Source organism: Natrix helvetica, assembly GCF_964273705.1.
Source record: "Natrix helvetica genome assembly, chromosome: 7".
In the NCBI taxonomy this organism is placed as follows: Eukaryota; Metazoa; Chordata; class Lepidosauria; order Squamata; family Natricidae; genus Natrix; species Natrix helvetica.
This window is the reverse complement of record NC_138558.1, coordinates 52,829,293-52,843,835: the sequence shown is the minus strand read 5'-3', so window position 1 is coordinate 52,843,835 and position 14,543 is coordinate 52,829,293. Positions and strand designations below refer to the sequence as shown.

At 42.9% G+C, this 14,543-nt stretch overlaps 1 protein-coding gene across 5 annotated transcripts in view; it reads right to left on the bottom strand.

Moving 5' to 3' along the window:
* Positions 1 to 14,543, bottom strand: part of PROM1 (prominin 1) — a 121,041-nt gene that overhangs the window by 43,639 nt on the left and 62,859 nt on the right. For all 5 annotated transcript variants that reach the window (XM_081959412.1, XM_081959411.1, XM_081959414.1 and 2 more), the window contains exons 8-10: positions 11,251 to 11,340; positions 4,442 to 4,659; positions 1,361 to 1,435 (exon numbers count right to left, since the gene is read on the bottom strand). In XM_081959412.1, the coding sequence (XP_081815538.1) occupies positions 1,361 to 1,435; positions 4,442 to 4,659; positions 11,251 to 11,340 (383 nt within the window). The remainder of the gene's footprint in view (positions 1 to 1,360; positions 1,436 to 4,441; positions 4,660 to 11,250; positions 11,341 to 14,543) is intronic.

Here is a 14,543-nt window from a genome sequence, read left to right as displayed (position 1 = left end):
TAAACTATATCAGCAGTCCCTTAGGCCTGCTGATAAGAATAGGTCGATCTTAGCCCTCATTACCTCAAAAAAATTAGAAGACTACTGGCTTTTATCAGGCAAAAACTTTACCATGGGCCAATTTAAATTCAGCTCTCTTCCTTTATGTTCTTGAGGTATGACATGAATTGGAAAATCACTCTTCTTCTCTAATATGTGAGAGGCATCAACATATATAGAATAGCCTCTGTGAAATGCCTGCAAATACCGTGGTCCTGTTTCCACAATCTATTCATTTATGACGATTTATTTGGTTCAAACGAACCTTCTTTGATTTCCCATGACTCAATTCCCTACCTCCTGCCCACAGCAACCCGGTGTTTTAGAATACAGGCTCTTGTGATTTGCATAAGCAAGATAAATTAATTACATGTATGTACAGCACAGTACTGTAGCTGCAAAATGTGTCTAACAACTCTTCAAAGTTAAGAAATCAATGGCTTCAGATATTATAAGCATAATCCACAAGCAAAAGTATCTTATATGTCCACAAATTGCATATTATGCAAAGAAAAAAAACACCCAAGCTATTTGCCCCTCCCAACCTAAATGATAAAGATTTCCAGTTTTGGGCTAAGAGTTCCTAATGGTTAGCAGTCAGGAGAACGAAATGAAGCATGAAGATTTTTGGAATAGAATACTCCATCCTAAATCAGAAGGTAGTCCTCAACTTATGACTACAATGGGAATCAGAATTTCCATTTTGTGAGTCACACCCAAGTTTATATCATATTTGGCCATGCTTGTTAAGCAAATCACTGTAGTTAAGTGAATCCCATGGTTGTTAGGAAAATCTGCTTTTCCCCATTGACTTTGTTGGTCAGAAGCCATCTGGGAAGGTTACAATTGACAAGCACATGATCCTGGGATGCTGCAACCATCGTGAATGCAAGGGCTTGAATTTTGATCACATGACCAGGAGGATGCTACAGCAACATAACAATAATTAAGTGTGAGGGTTATTGTATTCAGTGCCATTGTAAACTTTGAGTGGTTGCTAAACAAGTAATTATAAGTCAAGGACTACCTGTAGGTACTATAAATAAATATAAATATTTTTAAATATAAATTTAAAAAATGTATGTGTAAGTTGACTTGTGCTTAAGAAGATTAAATTGTGTTTCTTCTTGTATTTCAGTTGCAAATGCTAAAAAATATTAACAGAGAAACTGTGAGTTTCCTTTGTGCACATCCTCCACATTTGAGTAACTGCTTGTAGAAATAATTTATGAATATCCAAAGCAACATGACAAACAATAGAATGGCATTTGGGATGCAACGTGTAGCCAAATAGGTGTGTCTTAACCAGGCACAATCGTACCTTTTGAATGAGATTGGAAAGGTCTATTTTAAGGACATCATTTACTTTGGCAAGCTGAGGGTTCACTCCTGGTAACTAAAAGAAGGGAAAAATAATTTCAGGTTAATATTGCAATCTATAGAAGAAGTTTAAGTTTTGCTTCTTATAGGATAACTGCCTTATCCTAATATCACAAAAAGCATCCTAAACTTTCCTTCATTATTCTTGCCAATGCAGACACCCTTCAATCATCTCACTAGAAACATTTGCACTTTCGGTTTTATGTTACAGGTTTTGCTGAGGGAGAAGCAAATTTTAAAGATTATTTCTCTGGCCTTCCAGCTAATCAATAAAATTGATTTTCATATGTAATACAAACTTATGATGCTCTGAGATTGTTTGGGTCTTTGCCAAGACCCAGAGCAGATTTTCTACATCAATCAACATAATAGTAGCCAATCATCTATTGGTACATGTGCTGAAAACTCAGATTGGTGTCATTTCCCCCCAGCAGATTTTTAAAAAAGAAAATAAATTAAAAGTATTTCAATCTAATTTGGGGACCTTTGGACAATTGGGGGGGGGGAGAGAAAGAGTAAGGGACACCCTCATATCCTACTAGCACTGCACTGCTTATCCTCTAGCTTCAGTGCAGTGGTGGGATACGATAGTTTGGTAATTAAACATCTGCAAGAAACCACCAAGCCCATAGAGCAGTGATGGCGAACCTATTTGTCAGGGCACGCGAGGCGCTGCCCTGTCAGCTGCCCAGCGCACATGTGCATGCTGGCCAGCTGAGTTCAGCCTTTTTTAAAGCCATTTTTCGCCCTCCCCAGGCTCCAGAGGCTTTATAGGAGCCTGGGGAGGGCGAAAAGAGCTTCCCCGCCCCCCCGGGACCCCCCAGAGCAGGGGTGGCGAACACGCAGCTCGCGAGCCGCATGCAGCTCCCGGCCAAAATAAATGAGGCTCTTTGCCTCTTATCATTATTTAGTATAATGTGGCTCGGATCGCGCGCTCCCTTTCGGAAGCTGGGGAGGTCCTTTGCAGGCAGCTAGAACGGGCCGCCTGCAAAGGACTTCCCCAGACTTGCTTTTGGAGGAGGAGGAGGAGGAGGTAGCAGCAGTTATTCTGGTGGCAACTCGTACTCGTTGGCATCTTCAGCAGAAGCCCTGCCCACAATGAAGAAAGCAAAGATGGAGCAGATCCACGCAGATGACGTCGCTGCAACATGACTGGAGGAGGAATTCTGGAAGTTGAAGTCCACAAGTGTTAAAGCTGTCAGGTTTGAAGACCCCTGGGGTTTTTTTTCCCTAAAGGGTTAGGGGTGCAAGGGTCTTGTAACTTGACAGCTTTAAGAGTTGCGTGCTTCAAATGCCAGAGTTTCTGAACCAACATTTTGGTTGCTAAGCAGGAGCGTTGTTAAGTGATACTGATATTATATAACACTTTGAATTAAGCGGGTACCTTGAAGAAACATAACTTTGAGTTTCAAATAATACTGATTTCGTTGTTGTCTTAGGTGACATCTGTGAAAAAAATTCGGGTGCTCAGGCATGAAAATGTGCCGCTCAAACATTATACTTTTCTGCTCACATCGAAAAAAAATTAGAGGGAACATTGCTTCCGGGTCTGTTTTGGCAGGTCACTGCGTGGTGTGGCTCTCTGACTCTCACAGTTTAAAATTTTGGCTCTTTTTGTCGAACTTGTTCGCCACCCCTGCCCCAGAGGCTTCATGAGTTTCCCTGAAGCCTCTGGAGCGCAAAAAAACGGCCCTATGGAGAAACCAGAAGTTCGGGAATGGACTTCCGGTTTGCTCGGAGGTTCGTTTTGACTGCTCCGGCGGCTTCAGGGAAGCGTCCTGAAGGTCCCTGAAGCCTCTGGAGGGCTGTTTTTGCCCTCCCCAGGCTCCTATAAAACCTCTGGAGCCTGGGGAGGGCAAAAAAAACATGCAAAAAATGGGGGGGAGCGCCTGTAGTGAGCGCATGCGCACTGGGGGGGGTCGCGCATTGCATTATGGGTGCGGCACGCCCACACACTACCCCCCTACACTCCCCCCACTTATGGCACATGAGCCAAAAAAGGTTCGCCATTGCTGCCATAGAGCATCAAGGACTCCAGATTTCCTAACTCTTATCTATTTAATCCAAATATTTTATCTGTCTTTTTTGCGAATACATATGAAACGACACTTACGTGATTGCAAACAGATTTATGACTTACGCTATAGAAACAATGTTGCTGAGAAACTAGTCCAACTGTACCAACTTTGGAATATTTATTCATTATCTTAAAAATGCACATCATAAATTCAATAGAAACTATGTGATATTCTAAATTTACACTGCCATGTAGACTGCTAAGTGAACAATTTTACTATAACATTGAACAAATACAGAAATTTGCAAAATGCTAGTTTCATGTTAATATGGTAAAGGAAAAAAGATTTCGAAGAAAAAAAATATGTTTTAACCTCTACTTTTATTTCTATAATCTATCCTACCTAACCAAAACATACATCACAAGTTCATTTTTTCATTTTAATACAAGTCCGTAGGAGACTCCCAACCACCAATAAGTGTAGATAATTTTTTTAATAATCAAAGAAGTCAATTTATTTATTGAGCCGAATCTGTCAACTTCACCAACCATGCCTCCAGAGTGGGTAGTATTGAATCTGTCTCTCTGCATATAATAATCTTGCTACAGAAATCATATATTGAAAGAATCTTCCATGCCTTTTCTCTGTTTATCCATTAATCCTAAAAGTAGTTTGACTACCTTCAAATAAACTGTTTTTTTAAGGACAGACATATTTTCCTGAAAGTAAACCTTCCCTTGCAAGTATAGACCATCTCTACCTAGTGAGATGCTTTAAAAGTCTATATTTTTCTGCAACATGAAGAGAAGCTAAGGAATATGGGAATGAAGACAGTTCACTTGGTTTAAGTTATCTCATAAATATTTGGCACAGCAAGAAAGTCTACACTGTTTGTCCAGTGTACAAGTTTTCTATCTTCTTAACGTTCAGCCAAGTAAGCCCTATCTTTCTTCTGAAGAGGAAGAAGCCAATCTTTTAAGAGAAGCATGAAGAGTATAGCTTACCTTGCTGTAATTAGCATTAATGGTCAGCTGAGTCAAAGAATTTCTGATAAGATTGCAGGTTGAAGCAACCTGGGTAGACATGCAAGCTGAATCATTAAGAGTATCTATCAAGTCTTCCATCACATCCATCAGGCTGGTGTGCAGCTTCTCAGTGCCCTCCTGTAGCATTTCCAGACATCCGCTCACGTTCTCCAGTGCCTCTTTTGTCTCTCTAATAGCTACAGTGATAAAAAAAAATATCAATTTCATTACAATCTGCATAATGTATTTTAGTTTTACTATGTGGCACAAACACACCTCTGATTGTTTTATTCAAAATGTCTAAGCTCTGCATTTCTCTTGTTCAAAATTAAACATCATCTCTGAAGGAGTAAGAATTAACCATAAACTACTATTTGAAGAGGTTTCATACCATCAAAGTTTAGTTTCCTTGGCTGAAGCATTTTAGATTATCTTTTATTGCAAGGGCACACAGATATTTCCCTCTGATTTCTCTGGACACATGGATATATTAACTGAACCAAGTTCCTATTAATAAAGGGTCCCTGCTTTTGTTGGACCCACCATCCTGGAAATTAACAGATTAACAGAGTTGGAAGGGACCTTGTAGGTCATCTAGTCCAGTGGTGGGCAACCTTTTTTTTCAACTGAGCCAAATCTCACCAAAACCACGATTGATATTTATTTTGAGAGCCACATTTTTAAAACCGAAAATACATAGGATGGTACACTGTTTTTAGTTTCAATAAACTCTGGCATTTGAAGCATGCAAGTCTTAAAGCTGTCAAGTTGCAAGACCCTTGCACCCCTAACCCTTTAGAAAAAAAACCCCAGGGGTCTTCAAACCTGACAGCCTTAAGACTTGTGGACTTCAACTCCCAGAATTCCTCCTCCAGTCATGTTGGCTCAGGAACTCTGGCATTGAAGCATGCAAGTCTTAAAGCTGTCAAGTTGCAAGACCCTCGCACCCCCAACCCTTTAGAAAAAAAACCCAGGGTCTTCAAAACTGACAGCTTGAAGACTTGTGGACTTCAACTCCCAGAACTCCCAGAATTGAAGTCCACCAAGGGCATCAATCATATTAGCCCAGGGATCTGCAAAAGGGATCTGGCTCTTAAGGGATCTGGCTCTTAAGACTGGTGGACTTCAACTCCCAGAATTCTGAGAATTGAAGTCCACCAGTCTTAAAACAGCCAACTTTGCAGACCTCTGTGTTAGCCCAAAGCCTGGCGCTGGGTGGGCCTTGCTCCCCCATTGGTGGAGCCCCAAGAAGCGAGGAGGGAGAAAAAGAGACGGAGGCCAAGGAGCTTCCCCCCCCCCGCCCCCTCCCAGCAAAAATCTAACCGGGGAGCCGGGCGGGCTGTAGCAAATTAGCCGATCACGCCACGTGATCACGCGGTGTGATCGGCTAATTTGCTACTGCCCGCCCGGCTCCCCGGTTAGATTTTTGCTGGGAGGGGGTGGGGGGGAAGCTCCTTAGCCTCCGTTTCTTTTTCTGCCTCCTCGCTTCTCGTCCCCGCCCGACTTCAGGATCCTCCCTAATCATTGTGGATCGAAAAGAAAAAAGGGAAAGGGGCGCTTGTTTTGAAGTGCCCGAGAGGAGGGAGGGGAGCGGGCGCTTCAAAACAAGCGCCCCTTTCCCTTTTTTCTTTTCGATCCACAATGATTAGGGAGGATAATAATCCAGCACACAGAAGAGCCGCATTAAAATGTGTAAAGAGCCGCTTGTGGCTCGCGAGCCGCGGCTTGCCGACCACTGATCTAGTCCAACCCCTTGCCCAAGCAGACCCTACACCATTTCTGACAGATGGCAACCCAGTCTCTTCTTGAAAGGCTCCAGTGATGAAGCTGCCATAACATCTGAAGGCAAGTTGTTCCATTGGTTGATTGCTCTCACTGTCAGAAAATTTCTCCTTATTTCCAGGTTGAATCTCCCCTTGTTCAGTTTCCATCCATTATTCCTTGTCTGGCCTTCAGGTGCTTTGGAAAATAGCTTGACCCTCTCTTCTCTGTGGCAGCCCCTCAAATATTGGAACACTGCTATCTTGTCACCCCTGGTCCTTCTCTTCACTAGACTAGCCATGCCCAGTTCATGCAACCGTTCATCGCATGTTTTAGCCTCCAGTCCCCTAATCATCTTGGTTGCTCTTCTCTGCACTCTTTCTACAGTCTCATCATTTTTTATAGTGTGGTGACCAAAACTGGATGCAGTATCTAGGTGTGGTCTTACTAAGGCTTTATACAGTGGTATTAGTACCTCCCTTGAACTTGATTGTATTCCTCTGTTAATGAAATTTAGGATTACATTGGCTGCCACTGCCTACTGCTGGCTCATATTTAATTGGTTGTCCACTAAGACTCCAAGATCCCTCTCACAGTTACTGCTATTAAGCCTGGTTTCACCCAGTCTATATGAGTATTTTTGGTTTTACTTGCCTAAGTGTAGGGGTGGATTTCAAATTTTTTTACTACTGGTTCTGTGGGTGTAGCATGTTTAGTGGGCATGACTTGTTGGTCATGTGACTGGGCAGGCATGGCTTCATGGTCATGTGACTGGGTGGGCATAGCTGGTTGGTCATGTGACCGGATGGGCGTGGCCAACTTGACGTCACTCACCAGGAGATGTCATGGATTGAGTAAAATGTGGTGAAGCTCACTTAACAATGCTCTTGCTTAGCAACCAAAATTTTGGGCTCAATTGTAGTCATAAGTCAAGGACTATCTCTGCCTTCCTCTGCATGGCAGCCTTGTCCTAGTAAACTCCTTCTCCTTTCTGGCAATTTTCCTCTCTGTTAGAGGCACCAAAATAATCCAGACAATGTAAGGTTTCCTGCTGCAGCAGGGGGTCGGATTAGATGACTTCCAAGTAGCCTTCTAGCCCTAAATTGATGTGCTTTTTTTTTCTTTCTATGTCTCTCGCTTCTTTTTTCTTTCTTTCTTTCTCCCTTCCCTCTGTGGGAAGCAACCCCACCCCCACCCCCAAATAAAATATTACTTATAAGAAAAGGCTCCTAGAAAAGCAAGGAAAAATCAAGCTGCTAACAAAGAAACCTGCCTGAAGCTCATTCCACATTCCTGCCAGATAGAGATAATGAGATAATGACCCTATAGAAAGTTTGGCCCAATTCACACAAGCAGGCAAATAGATCCGGAGAAAACCCATTCAAGACCGGATATTTTGAAATTTCCCAGTGGCAAAATTTGGCAGCTAACAAAACACAGTAGTAGAATCAGAGTAAGCAGCCCCACACTCAAGATCTGACACAGGACAAAAGTCATTTAGTCACAACGGGAATCATCCAAACCCTTTTAGAAACATAAAGCCCATATTGCACAAACCCCAAAACTTCAAAAACATAGAACCATATAAGAATCCTTCCTTTTATCCAGTTTGTTGTTCAGCTGACCCAGAAACAAACTGCTGAATGTCACTTTGCTTCTGCAATTAAAAACCTCCTTCCAAGCAGCTTTTCAATTTAAAGCAGGGGTCTTCAAGATTTGCAGCATTAAGACTTGTGGACTTCAACTCCCAGAATTCCTCAGCCAGCCATGTTATTTGGAGACTCCGATTTAAAGCGACAGCATTTGTTTTTCTTCTTTGCCAAGGATCTGCCGGCTGAAAAGTGAGTTTCCTTCTAACACCTCCTTCTTTCTTTCCTTTTCTTTCTCTTACTTTCGCTTCCTCCCTCCCTCCCCCCTCTCTCTTTTACTTTTTTAAGCCTTTTTTCCCCTTGCCTGAACCGGCAGGGGAAAAAGGCTTTAAAAAAAAAAAAAAAAGCTTCTGATGATCATGTGACTCACAGCTGAGCCCCACGACTGTAAGAAGCTTTTTTTTTTACTTTTTAAAGCCTTTTTTCCCTGCCTGTTCAGGCAAACCAGCAGGGGAAAAGGCTTTTAAAAGTTTTTTTAAAAATGCTTCTGATGATTGTACCTGTTCCGTTTTCGTGCCTTTGGGTGGAGCAGAATGCAGAGCCAGGATGCCGTGCTACCCTCCATCCAAAGGCACAAAAACAAAACGCACAAGGAGGAACCCGGGAGAGGAGTGTCATGCATGACTTCAGGGCACAAGCACCCCCACCTATCCATGCCCACAAAACCGGGGAAAACCGGCCTGGCCTTCAACACTCCATGCAGCAGGGGCAGTGAGGGAAGGACGCTGCGGCGGGGGAGGCTGGCCATCCCCCAAGCCGGCTCTCGGAGGAAAGAGGCAGGGTCTTGCTTCCCTTACCGCTCTCCACCCCCGCCCTGCAGGACAGAGCATTGGAAGCCAGACCAGTCCCTCCTGCCCACCTGCTTGCTTGCTCGCCGCTTTCCCTGCCAGCCACCAAGTTGACCATGTGGAGCGGGAGCTAGGCTAGCGTGAATGCTGCTTACCTGTGTGTAGGCAGGAGCCAGGAGGAGGCAGTTCTGTGGATCCATATGGCAAAGGTGAGGCAGGGTGAGCGTCAGAGCAGGCAGGTATGGCCAACCAGTACAATAAAAATTGCTCTGCGCATGTGCAGAACCCAAACCCAAGAACCAGGAGAACTGGTTTGGGGGCGTGGCCAGGCTGCCATTGCTACCGGTTCGAAAAGGTACACCAGATTTTTAATACCTATTTGGCCGAACCAGACCAAACTGGTAGGAATCCACCTCCGCCTAAGTGTAAGACTTTAGTTTTCTCTACATTGAATTTCATTTTGTTAGATGGGGCCCAGTGTTCCAGTCTGTCAAGATCCAAATGGATCTTGAGCCTATCTTCTAGGGTGTTGGCTATTCCTGGCAGCTTAGTATCATCTGGAAATTTGTTAAGTTCCCCTTCTATTCCCTCAGCTAAATCATTTATGAAGATATTGAAGAGTACTGGGCCTAGGAGAGAACGTTGTGGCCCAGTCCTGAAACGGACTGCCCCTTTGCAACTGGAGTGTTCCATTTTGAGATCAGACAATGTCCGATATGTCAGATCCCCCTGATCACTCCAATCTTGTAGTAGCTGTGCTGCAATTGGATCAGCACCCCTTGTGGTTAGAACATTTCTATTTCAAACTGTTTTGTCTGTCTTTAACATTAACCTCTGTAAAGTTTGAAGTGCTACATCAACTAAAACAGTGCAATGCTTCAGGTTTTATTCTAAAAGAATTATTTGGGGCGTATGGGATTGCAAACATCGCATCTACCTACAAATCTTTACAGCAGCTGTATTTTTGTAGAGGAGAATGCAGAGGACAGCCACGCAATCCTAGGAAAAGCTAACACTTTGATAGGTGCAGATGTCTGTGTTCCCATACATTCCAAAGTACTCTTTTATGACCCAAATTTGAAATGCAATGCACCCTACATTGGGTCAAAAAAAAATGAAATAATAGTAGTAATCAAATTGCAAATGTTATTTGTCTGATATCCCCTTTCGCCGAAAAACCCTCTAGTATAAACAAATGGTAGGTGCTTGCTACTAATGCACATTTCCATCACTTCTGCATATCTGCTAGCTGGAGGAGCCGGGAACATGTACAAACAGGTACTATAAGCATCAATCCATAGCCTTTTGCTCCTGAGCAGCCCTGCAGAATTTAAGAAGGTTTACAAGAATAAGTTATAAAAAGCAGCCAGAACTAACAGGCAAGCAATGCTGTTGGATTCCAACCCAAGGAGCAAAGCAATGAATTGCTGAAAAAGGGAGAAATACGACAAAACAAACTGCACAGAGGGTGGAAACTAGAGGAGGCACTTCACAAAATGCGTAAAATGAGATCATTTTACCTTTAATGGCCCTTTCCACTTTGACTTCAAGCCCGAAAAATAAAAGAAAGAATGCAGGACAAAGATTGAAAAATGCAAACAGATTTGATGGATAACATAGTTTCTACTATTAAGAAGGGTAGTCCTTCTAACTACGCTCTACAGCTGTGGTGTTTGGCACTAGGTATGGTTTATGGGAACTAAAGCTGAAAGCACACAAGCAGTCCAAGCCTAGGGAGCTAAATCTCCCAACAGATGCAAAGCAGAGAGGTGATGGGACTATTTTTGGGGAGAGCAGCAGATAGAAGTGGAATGCTTAACCCTTGCCTGCATAGTTCCCCCTGCCATCTACTTTTCATTCTACCATTTTCTCCATGACAGTCACATTCATACCAATTGGATGCAGAAGTTTAGACACATCTGATGGAACTCTTAACTTTCTTTGAATTAATAAGTGCATAGAAGAAAGCACCACCTGTGCACAGGGCAAGGCTAAGCACATCTTTCTGAAAATACTAATACATGCTTACTGATTACATGCAGCTGTCTCAATGCAAAATGAGCAAACAGAGACAAAAAAATATGAACAACTACCCATGCAGAGTTTAGCCAGTTTTTGTTCATTTTGGCATTCATGGAAATATACAATTGGACCAGAGTTGCCGAAATTTTGGCATGCAGCTGTGAACTGTCTCTAGAAAAAATGTTGGTGGATACATGGCAGGGGGAATCCTCAAGCACCCCCATTGTCTAGGAAATTCTATGCAATTTATGGTTGTGTCCTTATTCATGGCATTGTGAATGTTCACTCCCCAATCAATATAAACATATTGGCATCATATCAAAGCTTCTAGTTTTCAACAAAGATTGGCAACACCATATGGAGAAAGACAGAAGATCTCTGCATCACTTCAAAGCTTTCAAAGAAAACTATGGAGTTATTTTTGCAAAAATATGTGATTGATTGCATTTGGGGTATTGGGGATACACTGTAGGAGACATTTCAGCAGTCTGATGATTGCATATATCTATCTTTTGCAACCAACTATATCCCCATAACTTTACATTTATAAATGCAGTGATTCTTTTACCTCCTGCCATGGTAAGGGCAGCATCAAGAGCAGGGTATACTTCCTTTCCCAGCTGTTCCCAGACTCGATTGCCAAGCAATGTCCCAACATCTGTTGGAGAAAGAAATGATGGGAAGAAAATCAACTGCCAATTAACTGGGTGTACAATTTTGCATTTAAACACCCTATGTTAGCTACAATCCAAACAGCATGTAAATTATCATTGGGGAAACACGGTACTTAAACAATTTACATTGGAGTAGCACTGAACTGGATTCTTGATATATAAAATACACCTAAAGAATAGGCTGCAAAAATCAGTACTAGGAACAAGATACTCCAGAAATTATTTGATACTAAATGGATTGTTCTCACTATCAGAAAAATTCTGTTTATTTCTTGGTTGAATCTCTCCTTGATCAGTTTCCATTCATTATTCCTTGTCTGGCCTTGAGGTGCCTTGAAAAATAGCTTGACCCCCTCCTCTCTGTGACAGCCCCTTAAGAATTGGAAGACTGCTATCATGTCTCTCCTGGTCCTTCTCTTCACTAGACAAGCCATGCCCAGTTCCTTTAACCGTTCTTCATAGTCTCCAGTTCCCTAATCATCCTGGTTGCTCTTCTCTGCACTCTTTCTAGAGTTTCATCTTTGTTTTAGTGTGACCAAAACTGGATGCAGTATCTAGGTGTGGTCTTACTAAGGCTTTATAGAGTACCTCCCTTGATCTTGATCTTCTTTTCATGCAACTTATGATTGCATTGGCTTTTTTAGCTGCCACTGCACATTGCTGGATCATATTTAATTGGTTGTCCACTAAGACTCCAAGATCCCTCTCACAGTTACTGCTATTAAGCCTGGTTTCACCTAGTCTATATTGTACTTTTGGTTTTTTTTGCCTAAGACTTTACTTTTCTCTACATTGAATTTCATTCCTGCCAGCTTACTATCATCTGGAAATTCGGTAACTTCCCCTTCTATTCCCTCATCTAAGTCATTTAGGAAGATACTGAAGAGTACTGAGCCTAAGACAGAAACTTGTGGTACCCCACTGCTACATTGCATGTAGATGTAGACCCATTAAGGACTACTCATTCTATTTATCCCACTTTTTTCTAGCTTAACAAGAAGTAGGTTGTGGTCTACTTTGTCGAATGCCTTGCTGAAGTCTAATTATATTATGTCCACAGTATTTCACTGGTCTACTAATTTAGTCATTATGTTGAAGAATGAAATACGATTTGTTTGGCATGATCTGTTTTTAACAAACTTGTGCTAACTGCTAGTTATTACTTTGCTCATTTCTAGATGTTGGCTGATCTGTTTTTTTATTATCTTTTCCAGTATCTTCCCTGGTATTGTTGTTAGCTTGATTGGTCTGTAGTTTCTTGGGTCTGTTCCCTCCCCCCCTTTTTTTGAAGATGGGAACCATATCAGCTCTTTTCCAGTCCTCTCGTAGTTCCCGGTGCTCTATAATTTTTGAAAGATGTGGTACAGTGATTCTGAGAGTACATGTGTCAGCTCCTTTAGAACTCTGGGATGTAATTTATCAGGTCGGTCCCTTAAGCCTTCAGAACAGGTGGCTTCCCTGACCCCTCTGGAGGGCATCCGGGGGTGGTGGGGGAGACTGTTTTCGCTCTCCCCAGGCTTCTATAAAGCCTGTGGAGCCTGGTGAGGGCGAAAAAAGCATGTAAAAATGGGGGGGGGGGTGCCTGTAGTGCGCGCATGCACACTGGGGGGGTCACGCATTGCATTATGGGTGTGGCACGCCCACACACGACTCCCCTGCGCTCCCCCCACTTATGGCACATGAGCCAAAAAAGGTTCGCCATCGCTGAACTAGGTTAAAGGCTAAACCATTTAAGTGTCACTACTATCTATTTTGTTTGCTAATATTCACTCCTCAGAAACTTATATTAAGTTAGATTTAATAATAAACTGGGGGGGGGGGTGAGAAAAACTTGGTTAAAGCACTCTGTGCCAGATAGTGTTGTTAGCTTGGTTGTATTTTCAACATTTTGGCAGGACTGGAGTTTTTCTCTTAGTGGAAAATCCCAAGGAGGGGGTGTCTGTTTTTATATAATGGCAAATAGTGTAATAATGCTAAGGTGATCTCAAGTCAGTGCTCCTCTGATGTAGAGCTTTTGACCCTTCTATTTGTATAGGAAATTTACTTTTATTATTACAGCTGTGTATATTCCTTCCGCAAACAGAAATGAGGCCCTGAATGTACTCTATTGTACCATCAGTGACTTACAAACTATTTACCATATTTTTCAGTCTATAAGACGCTCCGGACCATAAGACACACATTAGCTTTAGAGGAGGAAAACAAGAAAAAAAAAATCTTCCTCTGCCTCGCAGCATCCATCCAGTATTCATCCGGCTAGCGTCCTTGCAGCAAACAGCAAACAAACTGGTCAACTTCAGCATGTTATCGCAGCCCCTGCACGTGCTCCATTGCGCCCACCACCGGTCAACTGAGCTGTGTTGCAGGGAACACTGGAGCCTTTGCTGCCGAGGAGCTGATTGAAATACTGCCGATCAGCTGCTCTAGGTGGCAAGGATTGCCGTTCGCTGCCACAGCCTATCACCACCATGATTACTGCCATTTGGCAGTGGCAAATATTTTCTTTTGAGAGCAAGCATCTAAATTTCATTCTTAATGTGTGCTAGTACACATTAAAAATGTGACAATAAAGATCATCTTGTCTCGTGTCTTGTCTTTATGACCCCACAAAAAAGGAGCCAGGCTTTGAATTACCATGTCAGTAATGGACAATCTTGAATAGGATTCACATCTCAAACAGTGTCTGCTGGGACATAGTATCCTCCCCTCGGTGTGACTATGGGGTTTCACATCAAACTGCAGATCGTTATTAGCTGTAGGGGAGCGCATATACTGGTCCAGTATCTGGTGTTTTTTTTTAATATAAGCAACCCTCGGGCCGCAGCTGTTCAGAACCGGGCCACATGAGTGGCAGGCAAGCATCGCACAAACACAACAGCTCCACTTGCACAAGTGGTGGGTTCTCTTGAGTGTATGTAGTTCCACTTGCACAAGTGGTGGGTTCTCTGGAGTGTGCGTAGCTCCACTTGCACAAGTGGCGGGCATTTGCACTCCAAGCTCCATTTGTGCGAGTGGTGCACACTTGCCACTTGTACAAATGGAGCTGCGCTCGCGCACACCCCTACCTGTCACAGAGAACCATTTCCTCTCCCCCCCCTCCCCATGCTGCCGAGACAGAAAGGTTGGCACTGCTGTTTTTACTAATGTTTACTGATCTAGGTGAATGTTAATATATACTGTATATTGC